The 25,927-nt window shown below is 38.4% G+C and overlaps 1 protein-coding gene across 1 annotated transcript in view; it reads left to right on the top strand.

The window, feature by feature from the left end:
* The window catches only part of LOC136857124 (uncharacterized), an 84,230-nt gene that overhangs the window by 18,379 nt on the left and 39,924 nt on the right, over window positions 1–25,927 (top strand). Inside the window, exons 3-4 of the mRNA XM_068224975.1 lie at window positions 7,091–7,215; window positions 18,745–18,877. Of these exons, the coding sequence (XP_068081076.1) occupies window positions 7,091–7,215; window positions 18,745–18,877 (258 nt within the window). The remainder of the gene's footprint in view (window positions 1–7,090; window positions 7,216–18,744; window positions 18,878–25,927) is intronic.

The raw sequence follows: 25,927 nt of genomic DNA, 5'->3' as shown, positions 1-25,927 counted from the left end.
AGGCAAACTACACACCTTAACATCAAAACTAGATCGACAAAGGATACAGATACTAGCTCTTCAGGAAACACGCCTTATGGATGAAAACACACTATACTATGGTAATTATCGTATTTTCATAAGTAAAACAGACAAACGAATAGGAAGAGGTGCCACCCCTCCTTTGGGCATGGCTTTTGTAGTCCACAAAAGCATTGTTGATTCGATCAAAGAAGTCACTCCCATAAGTAATAGAGTAATGACGATGCGCGTACAATGTGCGAACAAAAGATACACAATAATTAATGTACATGCCCCCACGAACATCGAAAATAAGAAGGACTTGCAGAAAGTAGAACAATTCTGGTCTAATCTCGAAACATTCTTGGCAGCAGTCCCCAGAGAAGATACAAAGATATTGCTAGGTGATTTCAATGCACAGATTGGTAGGGAAAAGGAATACTAAAATAACCGTAGGGAAATATCCAGCTCATAAATTCACCAACAAGAATGGCATGAGACTTATTGAGCTCTGTCAACAGAACAACTTGAAGGTAATGTCCACCTCTCTGAGGAAGCATCCTCGAAAACAGAAGACCTGGAGATCACCTTTACAATCTCTTGGAGAATATCAGATTGACCATGTAGCCATCACACATCCTTTACAGAAAGAAATTCATGATGTTCAAGTTCTAAGAGGAGCGAATATTGATTCTGACCATTATTTAGTGCGTATCAAAGTGAAATTTAGCCCGAAAAGAATCCACTATAATAAATGCCATCTTCAGAAGTTCAACAAGAAAAAGATAAAGGAAACTAACATAAAAGAAGAATGGGAAAAGGAAAAGGCGGACACCTGGCAACAGTTCCATGACAAGATCATTACAAGAGCTAAAGAGACGATTCCATTGAGGAAGAATACGAAACACCCTTGGTGGGACTCTGCATGTGAAGAAGCACTGGAAAAGCAGAAGAGAGCCTTTCAGAAATAGAACTGTAAGAAGTCACTCGAGGCTCAACAACACTATCTTCAGACAAGGAAGGAAACGTCAAAAGTAATCAGGCAAACGAGGAGGAGATACATGAAGGACCAACTGGAATCTATAGAAAAAGATTTCCAAGATCACAATATGCGAGACTTCTACAGGACTTTCGCAGGAAGAATCCGTGGATACACCCCACAGAATTTATGCTTCCGAAAACAAGACGGAAAACTCGCGCTGTCTAACAAGGATAATTGTAAGGAGTTGGCTCGATATTTCTCTGAATTACTGAATTGCCAGGAGCCAACATTACGATGGCCCAAAGAAACTCCTGTACATGTAAACCCTGAATCTCCACCACCTACCAAAGAAGAAATCCAGAGACACGCCTTCAGACTCAAAAATAACAGGGCGCCTGGAGAAGATGGCATAGTTGCAGAACTATTAAAGAACATAGGCCCAAGTACACTTGAGGAGCTCACACTAATAATCATGGACATCTGGAAAAAAGAAGAGCTACCTGAAGAATGGAAATGTGCACTTATCCACCCGGTACACGAGAAAGGTGACAAAACCGATGTAAATAACTACAGAGGGATTTCTCTCGTTCAAGTCATCTACAAGATTCTCTCCGCGTGTCTTCTTCAAAGAGTACAAGAACAGCTTGAACACAAAATTGGAGACTACCAAGCCGGTTTCCGGCCTGGGCGGTCCTGTGTTGAACAAATTTTTAACTTGAAGACGATATTGAAATATGGAGCAACCCGAAACTCCCCGATTATTTGTAGTTTCGTCGACTTCAAGAAAGCGTACGATTCGGTCGATCGACAGTCTCTCTTTAACATCTTAGAAGAACAAGGGCTTGACCCAAAGACATTAAGACTCGTCAAGGAAACACTCACGAACACAAAGTCAAAAGTTAAATTCATGGGTGAAGTATCGGAGCCCTTTGCCATTAAGACCGGCGTGCGATAGGGTGACGGACTGTCACCACTGATTTTCAATCTTGTTCTAGACAAAGTCATTCGGGAATGGGAGAAGGAATTAAAAGTTCAGAAGCACTGGAAACCAATTCAACTTGGCCGAAAGAACGATGACATTAAGGTCAGTTGTTTAGCTTTCGCTGACGACCAAGCGATACTAACAGACAGTGAAATTTCAGCGATCAAACAGATTGAAATCCTCAAGGAATGCGCTGAGAAAACTAGACTTAAAATCTCATTCAAGAAGACCAAGTTTATTTGCACTAAATTCGACATTCAGGAATTAGAAACAAAATATGGACACATCAAACGAGTTCCATACTTTAAATATCTCGGTGAGATCCTAGAACCAACAGGGTTGGAAAAGGAAGCACAGAAAGTTCGATTACAAAAACTCAAAAGAACATATTGGAGAACCCGTGACATCTACAACAAGAAATGCATGTCCATACATACAAAAATCAAACATTATTATACGGTGATTAAACCTGAAGTGCTGTATGCAAGTGAAATCTTGGTTCTTAATAATAAAGGTGATCTGGAAAACATCTTGAAGGAGGAAAGGAAGATCTTGAGGAAAATTCTGGGTCCAGATAAAAAGGAAGAAGGGTATAGGCTCAAATCACGCAAAGCTACGGAAAGACTGTCTAACCTTGCCGCAGACGTCCGGAAACGAAGACTGAAATTCTATGGACACGTTCACAGACTATCGTCTTCAAGCTAACCCACAAGATTTTGACATATACTGAACTGAAGAACGTACCATGGATACAAGATGTCAAAAGTGATCTGTAAAAGGCCCAGATAGAACCATCAGAAATAGTGGACAGAAACATTTGCCGTCGCAAGATACATAGATGGGTAGTAAAGCCAGAGAATGAAGTCCCTGAAAGATCGGGGACTAAGTGGTCAGAAGAAAGAAAACAGGCACACAGCGAAAGAATGAAAGCAATATGGTCTGTTAGAAAGGCGAATCATAAATGTAATGCGTGATCCAACAGGGTCCATACGCAAATAATAATAATAATAATAATTATTATTATTATTATTATTATTATTATTATTATTATTATTATTATCATTATGTTATTCACATGTTCGACTCATAATAAAATAGTCCCCGTATATCATACTGTCCATAAACGACAGGGACAGACTTTGTCGGCCTATTTTAGTACTTTCACGTCGCTGGAAATTGCTTCCACTGGACTGGTAAGTGTGCTACACAGGATATTAGAATGTTCTCGCGGCTCGTGCTTGAACTCTCTCAGTTTTCAGAGTAGTTAAAAATTAAGTGGCGGACACGTTCGTAACACGACCACATAGAAAGTTATTTAATTGAATGCCAAAACGAATTTCATAGTAACAGTTTCCTCTTTCTACAGAACGGGAATACTAATTAAGAATTCCTCCTTTCCAATGTTCCTTTAGTCTTCCAGTTTAACTAAAGGAAGACAAGTGTTATTAAAATGGGCTAGAAACGTAAATTAATCTCTCCCCAGAAAGAAATTGAAATTATCATGAAAAGATAATGCCTACTTGAAAAATGCAGCTCACACGGCTGGAGGCTTTGCTGGCCATGAAGCAGTTGATTGATGGCGTGGTGAATTAAATCGTAAAATAAAATGAAAGCCGTGAAACTGGAATGGAGTGAGGTAGATATGAAATTAACTTCAAATGATAGGTATGAAAGACGGAAAATGCTCATAGCATATAGAATGTATAATAGGCCTAACAGACCACCAAACAGTGTCTTGCCAATTTTTACAGTGAGGATATATTGTGGAAGACAAGCAATAGTAAACGTAATTATTAATAGGATTCCTTCCAGATGTACCATATGTACTAAACACGACGTAATAAGTTGAAATTGTTTTGACAAACAAATATTAATTGAATTAACCTCCAGCAGGTAACTTGCGTGCCCTCTGCGGTTGTTCTGTCAGTTTAGATCTTTTCCAACAGAACAGATATGGTCTAGGCCACCACAATTCAATGGTAAGAGAATCCGACGTGAAATCGGATAGCTGTGGGTTTGGATCCCACTGGCGTCCGTTTGACCGTATCTGTTCCGTAAATATGGACTAAATATCAGTAAAACAAGATCTGTTGGAATAACTATCAACAGGAAAGGCACAGATTCAAACTTTTTTCGGTTACAACCTGTTTATAACTTCACGTACCTTGGAATTATCATTTCAAAACAAAACACTAATAATAAACTTTCGCACTTTTATTTTCAAGTTATAAATCTACTGTGGGAAGATAAAATACCTCAGAAAGCAAAATTTCCATTCCTTTTTTTTTTTGCTAGTTGTTTTACGTCGCACCGACACAGATAGGTCTTACGGCGACGATGGGACAGGAAAGGCCTAGGAGTGGGAAGGAAGCGGCCGTGGCCTTAATTAAGGTACAGCCCCAGCATTTGCCTGGTGTGAAAAGGGGAAACCACGGAAAACCATTTTCAGGGCTGCCGACAGTGGGGTTCGAACCTACTATCTCCCGAATACTGGATACTGGCCGCACATAAGCGACTACAGCTATCGAGCTCGGTTTTTTATTCCTACTTCATTCCGGTTCTCACCTATGGACTCGAAGTATGTACCCTAAAAATCCAGTCAACAGAAGTGAAATTCACCAGAACAATGAACCAAAAGACCAGTTAAGACAAGATTAGAAATGAGCAAGCAGGAAGGAGGATTGCATCACAATACCCGTTACCGAGGTTTAGGAAGACGCAGGCTACAATGGTTTGGAGATGTAATGAGGATGGACAGAAGCAGAACGGCAAGGACTTACTTTGAAAGAGAAATGAGAGCGAAGAGACCAATAAGGAGGCCAAGGAAACGATGTATAGACACAGTGAAATCGGAGGTCAGCAATAGTAATAACAGGTGGGAGTACATAGAGGAACAGCAAATATATTCAGACAGGAAGAAGTGCTGAGCGCGTGTACATTACACCCGGGATACTGGAGCTGGAAATGATGATGATTGTTATTATGATGATTATGATCTTAAAATCTCTTCAGTATTTACAGGATCTCTCATATAAATTCAGACTGAACGGCCGGTGTTTGTACTCTGCGCTACGGCAGTTGCCTCAGCCGAAATTACGTCACGCGCGGTCGCCCTGCTTTAAGGGTGTACACAATATCACATGAAATCTTACCTTATAAAAATGCTAGAAGAGTCGTCATTTCTGGGTTGTACAGGCATTGTACCTGTTAACCACATTCTGGCTGACGCGAGTTAGTTCTGGTACTATAGTACTTGTAATATCATTCGTAATGTTTTCTTTCAGTTCTTCCAATGTATGACGATTTGTTCGATAACTTTTTTTTCATTTTACCTCATAAGTAAAAATCGCACACTGTTATATCTGGAGGGGATATAGACCAGCCTTGATCACTTTGTGTGTAAACACTTCCGAAATTGTAAGAAGGGAATCATCTCCTCTATGAGCAGAGGCTGAATCTTGTTGAAACCAACCACACGATTTTTCTTCTTCCTTTAAGGGAAGTTAGGACTGAATTTATAAAAAATAGTAATTATTGATAGAATTGAATGATATTTGGTTTGTGGTCTCCTAATGGTGAAATAAGGCCATATACCAATTTTGAGTAAAATAGAAACAGAATTTTCTGAGAAATTAACACTTACAATTAAAAATGTTTAAAAATCGATAAGCTAAAAAAATGCTCCAGCTGAACAGTTTCTTCTTATATCACATTCAAAACTGGTGTACAGGCACTTCAAGGTATGGAAAGAATTTTAACAGAGAGGAAGTCTGCATATGTAGTTCATGAATGTGGGGAAAAAATGTGTTTTATGTGTTTTATGTTTTTCTCAAATTATGCTAAAAAAGTACCCTTTGAATGCTACTGTCTTTTAAAGTATCAACATTATAAAAAAATCCTTCTGTTAATATCAAGACAATACAGGTGTTAACAATCCATGAAATTCTCGTGGAATTTGAAACCAAATAGGTTCACCTGGAACATTTTAAATACCTGAAAATGTAGATATGAAAAAAACACATTTTCGTAAGTAAAAGCTAGTGGATGGGGACTCAACCGGACATTTAAATGTCACTCTAGTACTTTAAAAATGACGGAACCCGAAAAATACCACCGCCAAATGATCTGCAGGAGTCCGGCGTACAATAATATGCACAAATTGAAAAATCGATAATTTTTACTTTTTTCACAAAAAACTCAGTCCCAGACTCACTTAACAGATGAAAGAACCGCGTCAAAAATGTCATATTGGTACTTCTCTGCATTTACTCTCGTTTCGAAAAAAAATAGGCCCAATTATTCGACTTGCACTAACAGCACATCAAACACCAACACTCCTATCAAAATTAGGGACTTCATAAACACCATCAGTGTTTTCTGCACACCAATAGCGAGAGTTATGACTAACACGACCATTAAGATGAAACTACAACTTTTACATATGAAAATACGGCTTTGAAATGATAACTGTTTCACTATGTTAACAGCTGAGATTCAGACTAGCGATTCAAGCGTGCCAGGTCTCAAGAACTATGCTCACGCCTCCCATACTGCAGCTGCCATAGCGCAGACTACAAAAACCGTGCTTTAAGTCGGGATTTATATCGGAAACCCTGCATATGGTAAAATTTAATATTGTTCTGTGAATTTCTAAGAATGAAAAATTTTATACTGAATTAGTGTGTTGTTATAAGTGACACTTTAACATAGTATGACAACATGGATGCGCAAAGAATACGCAAAATGATACTGTAATGGCATATCACAGACACCATTGTAACATTGGTCTTGATTTTCGCACTGCATGAAGCATAATTGCAAGCAATATTGAAACTACCTTAAGTTGTTTTAAGTTGATCTTTATTTGAATGAATTTGATGTGTGGTGGAGAAATGTAAGTTGGTTCGCTAAATACCTGCTTTCAAACACTGTGACTGAGTGCGCTAGGCACTACCGAAGTCCCCACTACCTTTTTACTGGCCAGGCTACAGCATTCCGTTGCCAGTGATGATCACCGTGAACGAAAGTTGAAATGGAATTTAGAGGAGATAAATATGCATCTGTATTAATAAATTCCAGTTGAGAGTTCTATGGCTAATTCTGTTCCCTTTATTTTATTTCGGCAGAACTGGCCAGCGAAGAGGTGAAAATTTCTGCCAGAGATAAAAGTAGAAACACGGTTCACATGAAAGTAAATGTGACAATCCTATCATCTATGGACGTAAAGAAGCTTTGTGAAGAAAACCCACAGGTGAGTACATTATTTGTTATAGATTTCGTATAATTCACAAATTTGCTGCACATCAGTCGACGGATTTTTACTACACTTCACTAAATTAAGGCTAAGATACTAATATATCGATTATCATGCGTCTGTTTTGTGACTCTCTCTCTCTATATATATACACTGACTGACAGAGCAAATGCAACACCAAGAAGGAGTGGTTCGAAAGGGATGAAAGTTGGGGAAAAAACAGAGACGGCACGGACGAATAATTGATGTTTATTTCAAACCGATATGCAGGTTACACAATGCGCACGGCATCGACTCAGTAGGATGTAGGACCACCGCGAGCGGCGATGCACGCAGAAACACGTCGAGGTACAGAGTCAATAAGAGTGCGGATGGTGTCCTGAGGGATGGTTCTCCATTCTCTGTCAACCATTTGCCACAGTGGGTCGTCCGTACGAGGCTGGGGCAGAGTTTGCAAACGGCGTCCAATGAGATCCCACACGTGTTCGATTGGTGAGAGATTCGGAGAGTACGCTGGCCACGGAAGCATCTGTACACCTCGTAGAGCCTGTTGGGAGATGCGAGCAGTGTGTGGGCGGGCATTATCCTGCTGAAACAGAGCATTGGGCAGCCCCTGAAGGTACGGGAGTGCCACCGGCCGCAGCACATGCTGCACGTAGCGGTGGGCATTTAACGTGCCTTGAATAGGCACTAGAGGTGACGTGGAATCATACGCAATAGCGTCCCAAACCATGATGCCGCGTTGTCTAGCGGTAGGGCGCTCCACAGTTACTGCCGGATTTGACCTTTCTCCACGCCGACGCCACACTCGTCTGCGGTGACTATCACTGACAGAACAGAAGCGTGACTCATCGGAGAACACGACGTTCCGCCATTCCCTCATCCAAGTCGCTCTAGCCCGGCACCATGCCAGGCGTGCACGTCTATGCTGTGGAGTCAATGGTAGTCTTCTGAGCGGACGCCGGGAGTGCAGGCCTCCTTCAACCAATCGATGGGAAATTGTTCTGGTCGATAATGGAACAGCCAGGGTGTCTTGCACATGCTGAAGAATGGCGGTTGACGTGGCGTGCGGGGCTGCCACCGCTTGGCGGCGGATGCGCCGATCCTCGCGTGCTGACGTCACTCGGGCTGCGCCTGGACCCCTCGCACGTGCCACATGTCCCTGCGCCAACCATCTTCGCCACAGGCGCTGCACCGTGGACACATCCCTATGGGTATCGGCTGCGATTTGACGAAGCGACCAACCTGCCCTTCTCAGCCCGATCACCATACCCCTCGTAAAGTCGTCTGTCTGCTGGAAATGCCTCCGTTGACGGCGGCCTGGCATTCTTAGCTATACACGTGTCCTGTGGCACACGACAACACGTTCTACAATGACTGTCGGCTGAGAAATCACGGTACGAAGTGGGCCATTCGCCAACGCCGTGTCCCATTTATCGTTCGCTACGTGCGCAGCACAGCGGCGCATTTCACATCATGAGCATACCTCAGTGACGTCAGTCTACCCTGCAATTGGCATAAAGTTCTGACCACTCCTTCTTGGTGTTGCATTTGCTCTGTCAGTCAGTGTGTATGTATATATATATATCTTTCTCTCTACCCCTATTTTGTGCATGAGTAGGGTACGAAAAGTATAGTGTCATCTAATTATCTGAAGGCCGAATAGCAGTAGTAAATGCATCGGCCAGTAAACATTCCCTCACGGGAGTCCGCGTTACGAAAGAGTCCGTGGTATCAACAGCAGAAATAAACTAAAAAATGTATGGACTCACCTTTATCACGCAAGAAGATTCCGTACTTGCTTGCCTCTATTTCCTCATATTTCTGGCATGTATTTATGAAAATGTGCGTCTTAGTTTTCTTTGTGAAATTAAATTGTATGTTGGTGGATATCACCCTTCAATTCATACAAAACTGTACAGGGTTGTCTCATAGAGCTTACTTTTTAATACCTCAGAGATGGAAATCAAGGGGTTTAAAATGTGGAATCGTATGGAACATATGCTCAATCAATAAATCAATCAATCTATCTATCACCACTGAACTGCATTTAGGACACTCGCCCAGGTTGCAGATTTCCTATATATTGTTTACTTAGTATTTTCTTAAATAATTGCAATGAATTTGGAAATTTGTTGAATACCAACGACCAGGCGATGTAACTGATCGTCTTTGGCGTAATAACATCCACAATGCAGACACTACACAAAAGAGAAAATGCTAAGCAGGAAAAGAGTTGAAGAACATTTTTAGACACATGACGAGCTGAAGAGACACTTATATAGTTTCATACGTTAGTATTTATGAATCGGGAAGTTCACTCACTTAATCGCCCTAGTATGACACAGACGAAAATATTCACATTTTCAATTTCGGTATAATTCCACATGACATTTCATTACAATATGAGCTTACTTCTCTTCCCTCTCAATTTCACTCGTTCTCATTCTCTTCTGTAGTTTCATTTTGTTTTCACTGGACGTGGGTGTGATAAATGATGGCCCAGTGTAATGCAGTGTGATTATTGATGTTGAGAACACAAAAGGCTAAACGATGGGAACAAACTGCGCTGTGTGACACTTGTGGCTACAGCAAGGGGATTTATTGTCAAACAATATGACGTGGAGCTCTCAATTTCTAGCTGCCTGCAAACCTTCCATGTGCCACTCACCTCCTCCTGAAGTGACTTGTTAGACAACATGCGCGTCCAATAATTATAGCGGGTCTTGAATGTACAAGTGAGTTGCATGTACGTAACAACTCATTAATGTCACAGGTCATGTGTGATGATGTAACCTGCCATAATTGCAGAGGAATCACATTGATGTATCTTCCAAGTAAGATAGATATTTACTAGTATCGTACTAAACCGAAAAAAGGATTAAGTGGAAGCTAATATTAGGAAGGAACGACCAAGATTTCGTCCCAACAGGTCCTATATAAGTAACATTTCTACATTAAGAATAATTAAAGGGCAGTACATTAAGTGAAATAATATGATATATACGACATTTTTATACTTCGACAAGGTCTTCGAATCAGTAACAAGAAAAATACAGTGAGTTTCTCACTGCCGGCCACCCAACTTATCTCCCTCACTTTGACTCATCACTCCCCGCTTCACGCCATAGCAACAAGGACAACATTTCGCTCACATTATCCGTGCATGGCATGAGATAACAACTGAAATTAAGAATTAAGAATATTAGTAAAGTAAGAATTAATAAAATGAGCTCGTACCTCATGACAGCAGATGTTGGAAATGTTCTCCTCCTGCATCCACACATTTCTAGCATCGTCTTAGGAAACTCCGGTTCACACGCGTAAGTTCGCTTTCCATAATTGAGGCTATTTCTCCCCGGATATGTTCTTTAACATTTTCGTAGCCCTCCATGCTGAGCTCTTCGAAACCTCGCATTCTTGTCCAAGTCGTCATAGGGATTTTGTAGACGTATATTCTAATCTTCCTGCAAATTCATTTACTCTTTCCTCGTTAAGTTCACGTTTTTTAACACTTCGCTTCTTATCGAGTAAAGAACAGTTCCTCTCAATTCCTTTACGAGCACGGTCTCGATATGTGGAGGGCGTACACCTGTAAATTATGTTTCAGATCGCCTATCGATTTCCTTGCAAGATTCTGTTTTCACATAATTATCGTACATTAATATCCTTTCCTCTGCCGTGTACGCATGAGGAAAAATTATTATACCCCGAAGTAACAGTTCACAACTCGAGAACAGTTGGAGCGACAGATCAACACTTAACACACGTTTTTAATCACGGACCTGAATTGCGAAGTGCGGGCATTCCCGTGCTGTCGCTGCGCTGTGTAACGGGAAGTGATGAGTCAACGAGAGGTAGATAAGCTGGGAGCGCCTGCCGGCCAACCAATGACAGAAACTCACTGTATGTAAATAGCATTACAGCTATGTGGGATACCGAAGAAGATGATATCGAAAAGCCATACCATTTACAAGGTAAATTATTCATGAAATAGAAGAAAGAGAGACCTTGGAGACAGAAACTTGATTAAGCCAGGATTGCATCCTGTCACCGTTCTTACAGTCATTGATGCTGTAATGCAGAAAACCACTGTATAAGAAGGATGACGGGTATAGAGGGGCCCCTCAGGTAGATTAGGAGATCTCGACTTTATCAATGATGTGTTCCTGTTGACAGAATCGTACAGAGATGTCAACGCTGAATTAGAAGATCTAATGAAAAATGGCAGAAACGAGGACATGATATTAAATACCAGGATACAACACAATACTGGACAAAGAAGTCCTCGAGGATATAGAAATTTTTTCCTACAGGGACCGTTATTGAAACAAATGGAGGGGTAAAAGAGGCTTAAAAGTAACGTATCCGCAAAGCGAATAGAGCTTTTGTTCCTCTTACAACATTATGGTTCAACCAAAAGTAATTTAAATTGATTATGAACAATAGTTAGCTAAATGGAAATTGTTATAGTATTCATTAATAAAAATTATTTAACGCATTTTAATGAAATTCAAATGAAGTATGTAACTAATAGTACAATCTTCAATTCCTCTAAGTTATGTTTTTACAATTTTCATTGTATGTTAGATTTTTCCAAGATTTTAAATTTAAAATGTAAGTTTTATATTTTTCACAAAATATTCTTTTTTTAAGTTCTTACTTAGTATCCATGGATTTTAAAATGCTTTCTTTGTTCACCTACCATTCTTATCTATGTCTTAACATTAAATTCTGGGTCCTTTAAAACCGATTAAAGACTGTGTTAGGGTTTATTTCAGTGAAATTTTTGTATCTCTTGTTTGTCCATGATCCATTTTCCTGTTGCGGACCTTGTGTCCGGAGTATTTATCTATATTTTTCCATGCTTCCTACGTCCTCTGGGTTTGTGTGTGACCTTCCCTCCGTGGTTGGTGTGTTTTCGCACTGGGTTCGTCACTAAACTTTCTTGTGGTCTTACCGATGGTCGACACTGATGCTTACGGTGTGGCACTGTCGATTGTTTTGTGTTTGAAGAATTCGATTGATCGTATGCCTCAATCTTTACCCCATCTGGAAAAAAGTCAAAAATGAACATTTTCAGAAGCATTGTGAAGTCTGTTGTATTATTTAGATCAGAATCACGGTAAGTGTTTATATATATATATATATATATATACTAGTAATTGTACCCGTGCTTCGCTACAGTATTCCAGATTGTATACGGATATCGAAGTAAATTACTGTACATGAAGTTAATAATAATATTTAAATTGCATGTAAATTGGCGTAATCCAAGAAAAAGCATAGGGAGGTCCGCAAACGATGTTTCCAATGTAAAGTGCGAGTTGTGGAGTTGTGATGATAAGGACAGGTGCATTTGTCTACCACAATTCATTATGTTTTAGAAACGTTGAATAGGGTGAAATTTGTGTAAGATTTTCACACAGTGCATTACTTTTTAGATACTTATGCAACAGCTTCAAACATAGAATTTGGCTCACATATGGCTACTGGGTGGGCCAATATTCGTGTAGAATTTGATGATCCCATCTTTCCTATAAGTGAATCAAACCATCAATTGTAGGTGCACAAAGTGCAAAATTTACGTAAATCCAGAAATAGAGAAAAATGTAATCTATAAGGGATAGAGATACGACAAAAGGTCATAGGACCGAAGTTGTAGTTGTGCCATCCATTTTGTGATACGACTTACCGTTTAGCCGCGAAATACATCGAAAGGAAGGACTGCACCGTCATTAAAATTGCCTCCATATTTCGATTTTTTCGGGGGTAAAAAAATAAAAATTTTAAACATCTCGTAAATTTTCTGTCGGTTACATGCTAAAAGCTATAATTTTGCAAATTTTCATTTTCTAACTTGTCTGGGAGATTGTGCTGCGATCTTGATATGGGGGAGTGGGTTAAAATCAGGACTTTAAGGAAACTTTTAAGCCCATGAAACCCGTATGTTCTGGATAAATATCACTGACTGTGTTCTTATGCATGTTTGAAACTCCCAGCATGTACTCCTCAGAGAATTATGAGAATTTGAGATTTTTCTAGGGATCCTGAAGTCATCAGGTTGTCCGGTACCAAGTGTTAAATTTCTAAGATGCCTAGAATGGTCTCACTAATTTACGGCTGTTTTCATTTTTATGCCTTAATTTATATAAATACATATATAGTACAGTATATATAGATCGCGCCAAACAGACTTCCATTTATTAGTGTGGATAATATTTACCCGCTTCCCTAGTGGTTCTAGGGGCGTCTTACTCCCACAGTACGTTTTCCAGGTAGTAACTCATGCTTGAAAGTCATACTGGAACATAAACACGTCCATTATCTCGGTCATTTCTGACAATTTATTTTTTCACCCTTTCTCACCACCTATGCCAAAGGGGGCTCAAGTTAGACTTTAAACATCCGGAATGTTACTATTCATCTCAGCGACCCGGAAAACTATGGATTCGGCAGTATATTCGATTACTATTATATCTCACTCCCCCTTCCCCCACCCTAAAAGGGGGCTAAACTTTAAGTTTTAAAAAATCGGACTGTATGGATTCGACACTGCTTTCGATGATTTGTATATCTCAGTCCCCTTGCCCCTCCTCCGCCCCTAAGGGTTCCTGGGGTGTTTTACCCCCATATGGTTTGTCTCCTGATACTAAAAATTCGGAGTGTCACTATTCACCTCAGCGACTATGTATTCGACACCATTATTTCTATATATCATTATTATTTCTATATGTCACTCTCCCATCGCCCCCCCCCACCACGAAGTGGGCTGAACTTGGACTTTAAAAAATTCCGGAGTGTCACTGTTCATCTCAGCGACCCCGAAAAGTATGGATTCGACACTATTTTCGATTATTTTTATATCAGCCCCCTCGCCCCCCCCCCGCCCCTAAGGGTTCCTGAGCTTTCTTACCCCCACGTTGTTTGTCTCCTGATACTAAAAATCCAGAGTATACAATTCACTTCGGCGACCCCCGAAAACTATGTACTCTACATTATTTTCGTTTAATTTTATATATCACTCCCCCCTCGCCCCCCATGCGAAAGGGAGCTGAACTTTGGCATTTGAAAAATGGGGAGTGTCACTGTTCATCTCAGCGACCCCGAAAACTGTGGATTCGGCACTTTTTCGATTATTTTTATACATTGCCCCCCCTGACCCCCCAATGAATGACATGATATATGATAGCAAGAATGAAGAGGATGAAACCCGGCGCCGGCACATATGCCACTCCTCTCGAATAGCTCAAGACTTAACGTCTCGATCCGACGGACGAATCATCATCAAGACCGTCATATGCCCTCACACCATATAAGATCAAAAACAGCTTCCTACGTCCTGGACGTAAAATGGCTCCTTGAATATTGTGTTCTCTACCTATCTTATGTACGTTGCCTAGCGACAGCGACTCGATGCATTTAATCCTGGTGACAGCACGTTGGATTGTCATATCCCAACGCACGTTTTCCGATGGTTTTTCGTTCATAACTCACCATCGAAAGCGAAAATGAAAATTCCGGCTTCGAGGTGCATTCGGACCCCTTTCCATCCAACTATGTTCAAAATTTCAGATCTCTACGTGCTGTAGATTTTGCTGGGCATCGCGCACAGACAGACAGACAAACACTTCCTTTTATAATATTATATAGATTTATAAAATAAGAGTTTTGCCTGTACATTGCTTAGAATTTGAAAAGAATGGCATTTCTGTATCGGTCATGTCCACAGTAACAAGGAAATGCACTTTTCTAAATTTTCCGTAATGTCTGTCTGTCTGTCTGTCTGTCTGTCTGTCTGTCTGTCTGTCTGTCTGTCTGTCTGTCTGTCTGTCTGTCTGTCTGTCTGTCTGTCTGTCTGTCTGTCTGTACGGGCATAACGGGAAAATTGCAAAAGAGAATTCGATGAAAATCGGTATGTAAAGTCGAGAAATGAGCCACTACAGTCTAGGCTATTAATAATTTTATTCACGCTGCGTGAAATTGTAGTTTAGGGGAAGGCCTAAAATGTAATTCTCAAATATTTATGTCAGTAGTGGTCCTATCGATAAATACTACATAACTTAAGTTATATACAATTAAATTTCCGATCATTTATGTCACACATTTTTACCATACCGGCTATGACAACAGAGATATTCATGAATTTGTATTTTTGTTGCTAAGTCCATATCAACGACGAGCCACGAGAAAATGGGTAAACATAATTTAATGAAAATCGGTAGATAGAGTCTGGGAATAAGAAACTACAGTCTAAGCTATAAGCAATTTTATTCAACCTGGATGAAATGGTAGTTTAGGGGAAGGTGCATAAAATTTAACTTTTAAATACCAATGTTATTGGTCCTGTCGAAAAGTACTGCATAACAAAAGTTATAGAAAATACATTTTCCGATAATTTATAGTTTATTCAGTTTTACCGTACCGACTGAAATAGTGGTATTTCAGAGTCGGAAGAAAATTAATGTGAAGGCCTACGATATCGAAGGCTCAAAAAAATGATCAACAATACATTGACCATTTTTGTGATATTCTTTGTCTCTTACGCTGGCACTCATCTCCGGTAGATGGATTTCTGCTGCGTACTCAGTATAACAGCCTGCCTGAATATTGTCGGAAAATAGCTGGGGAATTAGATAACTTTCTTCTTTCGCATGCCGTTCCTCTGGTTCATACATTTTCTGATACTGCTGGTATGTAATACACTAGTTCATCATAGTATTCCAGATAATCGATCCCTACTCTGACGCGTTGATTGGAATGATCAACGTGCACACTTAACGGTATCATGGCAGAGGCTCACTTATGACCTGGTCTAGAATTACAATTTCGGCCTATTCCATATTATAGCACAATAATTCACTAAAGAACAGATTGAAAATCGAATTGAATTAGATAGGACTCACACTCAAGAAAGCAGGTAATGCCTTTGAGAAATAAGTACTTGGATTTAGAATCTCCTATGAGCTTGGAAAACTATATGGCCTAAATACAAGTGCAGATATCCCACAGAAGATGAGGGGCGATAACAGAGAAAGTACTGGAGAGATATAAAGATAAACATGAGTAATAGAGTGATTATGGCCGAAAAAAATTAATCATTTCCTGAGGTCACTCTGAAGGGCTTTGTATTATTTCATTTGTTTGTTTCTGGATCTGTGAGCCTTGAGTTTATAGTAGATAAAGAAATCAATGTAGCAACTTTCCTTTAATGTATATAGTGTATATAGTGTATAATGAGAGCAACGGGCGATGTGTACATGTTTTAGAGCTAAAATAATATTATCATAATATAACAATATTACTTTCAAATCCACCTTCAAATGCACTACTTTCAATGCAAGATCCATTTAATTTTTTATTGTAATCCATCCCCTACTTGATTATAAGCTGCACCTTGACCTGACATTTACTCTAATAAGAGATATAGAAAATTATCATTCTAAACAAATAATCTTACGGCGGCTTTATACAAACTGATAAAATCAAGTCAATTATAACGTGTATTATCAATTACAGGACAGATTCCTCTGAAAAGACTAAAACACCACCAAATTCTTTGGGTTTCAAGAACATAACTATTACTACTGAAGTAACAATATTTACAATTTGAATAATAGGGTATCTAATCCTAGTTTTTTTTTTTTTTTTTGCTATGGGCTTTACGTCGCACCGACACAGATAGGTCTTATGGTGACGATGGGATAGGAAAGGCCTAGGAGTTGGAAGGAAGCGGCCGTGGCCTTAATTAAGGTACAGCCCCAGCATTTGCCTGGTGTGAAAATGGGAAACCACGGAAAACCATTTTCAGGTAATCCTAGTTTATAACCCAACTTTCAAAACTTCATATATTATTCCTAAGTTCTACATAAATACAAAATTCTACCTTAAAAATCTACTTTTAAAATTATAAAGAATCTATTTACTATTAATGTTTACTCTCCTTTTTCTCCTTCTGAGCGAATAGGTCACTTAGGTTCACGCAGAATCAATATTTGTTGAGCTTTCCTCCTTCATTTTTATTTACTGCTGTAATTTCTGTTCCTCCGAACAAGTATGTCGTGTCGGTTTCTTCTCGTCTTCCTCAAACCCTCCTGATTACATTTCTATCCTGCAGATTTGGCGATTCCAGTTCAGTGAGCTCTTTTACTACTTGCTTACACCATTTTGATCTCGTACGTTTGATTTGTATTCCATAAGTCAGTTGTTATTCGTTTTTTTTATAAATGGTTTATAAATTGAAATCGTCGCAGTCTCATTGTATCAGTAAGCTCAGATATACCCGAGTTAGATTTGGAGTAATGTAATTTATTTTTAATTCTTGGCCCTAACATTTTTCTCATGATTTTCCTTTCTTTGTTCCTTTAAACTTGTGTGATGTAAATTGAGCGACTCTAAAACATAAATATCGTCAGGTTTGATTACTTTTAAGTAAAGACGAATTTTATTGGGTTTTTTTTGCTATTGGCTTTACGTCGCACCGACACAGATAGGTCTTAAGGCGACGATGGTACAAGAAAGGGCTAGGACTGGGAAGGAATCGGCCGTGGCCTTAATTAAGGAACAGCCCCAGCATTTGCCTGGTGTGAAAATGGGAAACCACGGAAAACCATCTTCAGGGCTGCCGACAGTGGGATTCGAACCTACTATCTCCCGAATACTGGATACTGGCCGCACTTAAGCGACTGCAGCTACCGAGCTCGGTAATTTTATTGTTTCAGGACAAACATTTTTTTTTTTGTTATGAACATTCTTGTGTGTTGAAAAGCAATTTCCATTTTCAGAATTCTTGAAGCTACCGATTTGTTACCATTGCCATTTGCAGTGATCCATTCAGCTAAGTACTTAAATTCCTTTACTCTTGCGATTTTATTCATATCAATGGTAAGTTCTGGTGGAGCAATTTTGATATTTGTCATAAATTTCGTTTTCTCATATGATACTTTAAATCCTATTTTTGCTGCTTGCTTTTCCAGTATAGCAATCTTTTTCTATGCATCAGATGTGTTTTAGTGTTGTATCATCACCAAACATGAAGCAGTCTTTGTCAATAACCTTAATTTTTGGTCCTAATCATTGACATGGTTCACCTGCCTTTCTCCACACTCTGACAACATTTTCAAGAGCACAGTTAAACAGTAAAAAGAGAGCCCATCACCTTGACGTACACCTGTATTTATTTCAAACTCATCACTACATCCACCCATAAACTTTACTTTAGTTTTCGTTTCAGTTTGTGTAGCCTTTATAATACGAGTATTCCTTGTTTTTTGGTCAAGTCTGAATTCTGTTAAAACATTAAGTAGTGAAACGTGATCTGTACTGTCATAAGTTTTTTGAAATCGACAAATGTGATGAAATAATTTTTGTTTGATGTGTTTCGAAAATATGCTATAATGTTTTTTAGATATATCATTATTATTATTATTATTATTATTATTATTATTATTATTATTATTATTATTATTATTATTATTATTATTATTATTATTATTATTATTATTATTAGTCTTATAAATTTTACAGGCTCTGTGCTTCTGGCCCAGAGTGCAGTACCAGGTTTACGAGAATAGCATTCCAACTCTACTGGGTCCACTAGGTCCGTCCTATCTCCAAGATCTTTGTCCGGAATACATTATTTCATACCAACTCATATCAAGTAAGTACTAAGTATAGTAAAGTTTTGAAAACTATTAACATGAATTGACACAAATAAGTTTAAGTTTATTAAACCTCCTAAGATTAAATCATCTCTAGAATCATTACAATATTTGAACTATTACAAATAGAACGAATTCGTAGCACACCTCTAAGCTTGCATTAGGAATATTTGGTTTCGAGCCCCACCATCCGCAGTCATGAATATTGTCATATTTTCCCATTTTTACACAAGGCAAATGCCGGGGCTCTACTTTAATTAAGATCATGGCCCCTTCCTTGCTAATCCTAGGCGTTTCCTCTTCCAACACCACTGAAACCTGTATGTATTAGTTGAAATGCTAGTAGATTAAGTATTAAAGGAAAACTTATTTCATTGCCATTGTAGAAATAAAACTTTCTGGGTTCTAGACTCGTGGAACTCCAAAACTGTCAGTCACCAGTGGCCTTGTACCAAGTTTCTTTCGTGTTCCTGCATGAAAATCAAGGTAGCAACTTTCGTTTAGTCTAAGTTCCCTCCACGTAGTTATTACCTTAACATTACGAAAAATCGACAAAATCTCCTTTCCTTACAACAGTATTTTACTACCATTATCACAGTTTTTTTAAGTAAATGTTCAGAACATAATTATAATTTTACAGTTTTACCTCCGATACCATATAGGCCCTACAATTAAAAAATTAAATATTACCCACATAGAGGTGCTTGGTATCGAAATCCGCCAAATACATTTACCTGCAACTTCGCCAAATTGAAAAAAATTGTCCAGAATAAAGCATTCTTCAGAGTAGCAAATATTTAACGTTTAAATTTTAAATTATCCATTTAGCGTATAATTTTAATAATAGTCTTAAGGTATATGGTTTTTGAAATATTTAAGTAATAAAGTTGAGTGAATTTAGATGTCGCGGTGTTTGATACTGAAATTATGATTTAGCTGGTTCCGAAACAAAGGAATGAAAGTTTTGAGAGTACAGGTAACAATGAAATAGGTGCTATTACCTGTGTAATACAATAATCACTTATAATAATTATTGGTTAACATTAAATTAATCCATCTCTCTGAAAACAGAGTTTTATTACCACCTTATAAAGTAAGGTGTTACTTGATTCCAACACAGTTCAAAGTTGTTCACACTTTCCTTGAAATTACGGTACATCTGTTTATTTCTTCCTCATACACTACTACTACGCCTTCATCATTTTCTTCAGTCTGAAGTCCTACATCTTCCTGTCTTCCTAAAGCAGAATAAAAACTGAAGCGGCTAATTATTCCTCCATTTTTCGTCAAAATGTTTTGATCGTAATTTTTATACCTCATTCAAATAGAAGGACAGGCTTCTACAGTGCGACATACGAAGTAGTAATTAACACATACGCAGCGCATGCTGGAAAATCATGGTAAGCGCCGATTGGCTGACAGGGATTTGGAGGACTTGGACACTACAAATTTCACTACATGTGTTGGGTTTGCCGGACATTGAAACTCAGCCTCATATCACGACTAGGTATTTTAAGGAGTTATGTCGGAATTTGATCATTAGCCATGTTTAACTCCATTTTGCAAAAATTTTATTTGGTGGCTTTTCAAACTTCTATAATTTCCAGTCTTCAGTCAGTAAATAGCGGAAAAATAAACTGGGCGTTTCTGTAAGCTTCTACCCGTAATGGCAAGTTAGCTTTGACAACCTGTGCTAAAGTGATTCCACGTGAAAATGATTAATTAAATACAGAATATAATAATAATTTTACTCTACGTACGCCATTGCTTCTCCTGTGCCATATCTATGGTTCTGCAGAGTAACACGCCGTAGAATATTGTATATAATACTCAGATGTATGCAGCAGTGGCCATAACGTCGACCGCTGCCTTATAGCCAACAAGTAAATAGTGCCCAGTGTCATATAGACTGTGTTGATAATCGTCATTGTTCTAAGAATCTCCCTGTAGCGGACTGTTGAACAGACGACTCTGTCTACAGTTGAGCTCAAGCTGACAGGTAGACCAGATAGTGAAAACACCTTATTGATCCATCTATGTCTTTAATAGTTCTTTGCTTCTGCCAAAGTTTCTCTGCTTTTTGTCTTTTTTGCTATTTCTTTTATGTCACGCCTACACAGATAGGTCTTATGGCGACGATTGGAAAGGACAGGGCTAAGAATGGAAAGGAAGTGGCCATGTCTTTAATTATTGTACAATATTTGTCTGGTATGATATGGCAAATAACCGGCATATTGTGCGTTGACTAAACTAGAATTAGGTAGCTTTCTTATATTTTAAAGATGATTAATATTAGTTGCCCTACTTCAAGCAATCACTAAAAAGAGCGTTTTTCTTCTATTCAAGAACTCAGTGAGTTTATCCTGTGATTTTGGTTCAACAGCTTCTCTTAACTGCTTTTAACATCTCCGAAAAGTTTTAATGCTTTCAGTTAACACACGTATGATGGGCCCCGAGAAATTTCGTAGTACGCTCGCGAAGGGTTCTTGTTGGTCTCCGTGAAATCTCCGTTTTATGCACTGCGTTTCATTGATTGCTTCTATAATCTGGTGACGAGATTGTAAGTTTCGAACGATGTAGTCATGGAATATATAGTCTAAGACAGCTAATTCGCACCTTTTTTATTTCTTTCTTTCTTTCTTTCTTTCTTTCTTTCTTTCTTTCTTTCTTTCTTTCTTTCTTTCTTTCTTTCTGTCTTTCAGCCTTTATGCGGTTAATAAAATAATATCAGAAATATAGAGCTACTTGTGTGTCAACTAGGTGCTGTGTATGAAGTTGTTAACAGATACCGATAATTGTGATGAATTATGTGCAGTTCGGTTATCACATGTACTGATTGACAGTGAATTTGGTATTTCTAAATATGTTAGTGATCTCAAAAGTAATGTTGCACCTTCTATATCAAATTGTGGACAACAATCTGTTGTGTTGGAACTGAACAGTGGATACATACAGCTGACGAAGGTGTAAACATAGGTAATGTAGGTCCCTCTTCACAAAGGGTACGGCTTTGAAAGGTATCACACTCTATATAACTATTAAGTAACCTGATGAGTAAATGTTCCACGCTTGAAGTCGATATCTTGAATAATTTTCGAGCTATAGTAATTTGAGTGCAACAATGTAATTTTGTTCTTGCAAGCTTTAACTATCCGGTCAAATGGGGGATGGAAGCCTCCGTTCGGAGCTCGTCACCAATATGATTTAAGTAGATTTTGAAAGGAACATAACATTGGTTATTTAGCTCATAGCTCCAGTGACCAGTCCGGTGTAAGAATATCAAGAACTTCAACCAATCAATAGCTGTATTTTATGACAAAATTATCGATTTCATATTAACACCTTCGTATTATTGCACCTAAGTACATGCACCTGTTTCATATAAATTCACCAGAACAGAACAAAACATCATCTTTACTGTAATATCGTGACTATCTTGAGGGGACGAAATTTCTTTCGTATGGCAACTTAGAACGCCTGGAAGGTATGCATAACCACTTAACGGTGTAGACGGACAAGTTGCCGATATAACTCCTAGCCATTCCAGTGCAAGGACACCTGTGTTATTGCTGCTGTAGAGCCGGTTCTGCATAGGCTGAATATCCCTCCTGTGTATATTACAATGTGAACAGACTTACGTCCCCACCAGATATATTTACATAGCTATGTTATTCTCATGAAACAGACATATTTGTAGACTGCAACCCAAAGAGTTAAATGCAAAACTAAAACAGTCTATTTTCCATGCTGGAAGTTTTATTCTCGGTATACGTTTATGAATATCTAAGAATTAGAATTGTTTTACATGTATATGCTTTCATTCTAATTGTTTAATTTCGCACTTTATTCGCTAAATAGTCAAAAATACAACTCCACCTCCAGATTCGTTCTCCGGACAATGAAATCGAACAAATCTTGCAGATGCTTCATCGCTGATTTTTAATCACAAAAGTGAGGCTTTAGAAAATGAAAACACGTTCTGGTTTTATCGTCTCAGATTCAGCAATAAATGGAACAGAACATTTCAGAAGATTACACGTTTTCAATATCCTCTCTCCTTGGAATAAAAATTCTCATCTCGCACTGGACTGTAAAGGAGACAGCGCCCTTCACATTATAGCGATGGCAGAAGCTCATTGGACTTTCATGAAGCTGACCGCGCTGTAGACGGCTGCTAAGTGAAACGTCTCCCTCCAGTGGTGGCCAAACGTTCCCGTATATAGCCAGAGTTGTGAGATTTGCTCTATCCGTGTAATTCACTAAAACAGTTTTGTAAATTTCACTCGCCAAGCGGTAGCGAACCGTTTCAATAATAATCAGCTCAGTAAATATTGAAATAACACAACCACGTAATTTCTCAACAAGTAGCAGACTGATAAGTTATGAAGGTGCTTCAGTCATGCAGATGAAAATACAAATGTTGTGTACATCACACAGAATAATATCCCAAAAATCGCGGATATTATTATTATTTTTATTATTATTATTATTATTATTATTATTATTATTATTATTATTATTATTATTATTATTATTTCATATGGCAAAGCAAAGGGTATATCGTCGATGTGCCTGGAATAACAACGGTTATTCGTCATGTGACAATGATGAGAGGAGAAATACTGACCCGCAGCACATGTATTACTTAGGACGAAACTTCATTGACGTAACTTATGCAGTACTGAACTTTACATGACAGAACCTTTCTGGACAGATTTCTAAGCTGAAATATTATAACATAGCGGGTTTTCCAGACCTAATAACGATATGAAGCATTACAGCCTTGCTTAAACAGCAAGCATGTTACAAATAAACGTCAGATAAAATCTTCAGAGCTGCGCATCTAGTTGACAGTTTTGTCGATGGCTTGGTCTATATCCTCTATGGTCTCCTTGATCTTACGTAACGGACATTCATTACCACATGATAGTTTTTGGTGTGTTCCCATACACTCAAAAGGGATGCTCGTCTTTATTCCGGTTATGAAGCCAGAATTGTGACCTGCCATGGTTTGTCCAAATTCGGTTGAGGAAAGTCGAGGTTCTCGTAAGTAGACTGAAGCCTGGTTGATGGATATCAGTTCTTCTATCACTTCTAGGTGATCATGGTTTGAGGTAACCTAAATACCTCAACGCTTCATCTAAATTTAATCCAGCTTGAATCAATTTTTACCCAGTTTCCATGGATGGATTTTTTGATTTCAATCTTACAGGCTTTTTCTGGCTACAGTATGATAGATGGGTATGTATGGATTACCCAAACATTTCAGTCATGTTTTCTAGAGTACTGACTGTCTACGAAGTTGTGGAGGTTTGATGTTGGACAGTACTGGCAGCCATTTTATAGGTGAATGTTCCAGATATTGTCTTCATTGAATCAAGTAACTGGATACCTAACTTCTTCGTGTCCGTACTGTTAAACCACACAGTACTGTAGATGTCAGCTACCGGGTAAACTAAAGCAAGAGCTGCTGTTCATGGAATTGCTGCACTTCCTCCTTAGTTCCAGTTAATTTGTTCAAAAAGTTATATTATTTGTATTATTATATTTATTTATTCAAACGATTGTTCCCTTTAAGGAGAGCGATTGAACTTGAATACATAATGTCATCTTCTGGAATTTTTCCACTTTTCTTCCCAAAATCTCGTCCTACTCTCTGAATGCTTCCTCTTACGCTTCTCTGTCCACCCTTTCCCATGTTTTTGTGATAATTTTGACTCAAATTTTACATTTGTGATATTTCGGCACTCGGTGCGGTTCTCGAGATTCACTATATTGATCTGTTGTAGGTCCCTCTGAACCACTTTTAGCCATTCCGAACCACATTTTCTCTTTGTTACGATGTTGAGTAGTTTCTTTCCCGTTCGGGAGTTGTCTATTCTGCAAATATGTGTGTAAAACATTGCTCTACGTTTTCTGATTTCATCCGTAATGGTGTTATCTTTTCATAGAGATCGTTCTGCTGTCTCTTCATACAGATGCCATTAATCTTGTCTGCTATTATTATTATTATTATTATTATTACTATTATTATTATTATTACTTTCGTTTAACCCGCCTACGAGTTGCGATTACAAAACCTCCACCATTTTCTGTAGTTCTCTGTCTCTTTCCACTTTCACCATCCACTCCACCCGTTGGCTTGCTAGTATCTTTTTGTCACACACAGTTGATTTTATCTGCGTCCCCCAGCAAAATTCTGTTAATAATAATAATAATAATAATAATATTAATAATAATAATAATAATAATGTTATTTTGCTTTACGTCCCACTAACTACATTTTACGATATTCGGAGACGCCGAGGTGCCGGAATTTAGTCCCGCAGGAGTTATTTTACGTGCCAGTAAATCTACCGACACGAGGCTGTCGTATTTGAGCACCTTCAAATACCATTGCTTTAAGCAGGAAAATCAATGCACAGGACTTTAAAATGTTTGAAGTGAATTAAGGGAAGCTTTGGTGAATATTGGCGTAATCTTCATACAAAGAATGTTTTTCTCTGTGTCTGGTAGAATTTGAAAAGCATTCTATACGTTAAAATTCTCTCACATATTCAGGAGAGTAATTCGAATGTTCACTTTCAGGCAGTTGGAGAAACTAATCACAAATACACTTTAGAAGGGGGCAGAACTAGCGAAAGAAAAAAGCTATCGTAGTCCGCTCCCAGAATGTGAATCTTAGCATGATCTTGATCTCCGATGGAATGCTGCATAAGACAGGCTTCGGTATATTACAGTTACCACCATATTTACTAGATATTCTACCGTCCAACTGCCATTTGTCCTAGTATTTGTATAAATACACATGTCTTCTGATAAGTAATGCAACGGTGCTATATCTTTCGAACATGTGAGAGCAGGATAAGTCCAGTATATACGTGTCACTCTGCTTTATTTAATCGTGTCAGAAACATATATTATACTTACAGTAATAATAATAGGATAATAACAAATCTGGTACTATAATAATTAATCACTTCTGATGATGGCAGGTAACGATGTGATTTAAGTTCTCCATAAATACAAAATTAATTAAATGTGGTGTA

The sequence above is a fragment of the Anabrus simplex genome, chromosome 1, assembly GCF_040414725.1.
Source record: "Anabrus simplex isolate iqAnaSimp1 chromosome 1, ASM4041472v1, whole genome shotgun sequence".
NCBI classification, from domain to species: domain Eukaryota; kingdom Metazoa; phylum Arthropoda; class Insecta; order Orthoptera; family Tettigoniidae; genus Anabrus; species Anabrus simplex.
Note: the sequence above shows the minus strand (reverse complement) of the source record. Positions and strands in the feature narration are given on the sequence as shown.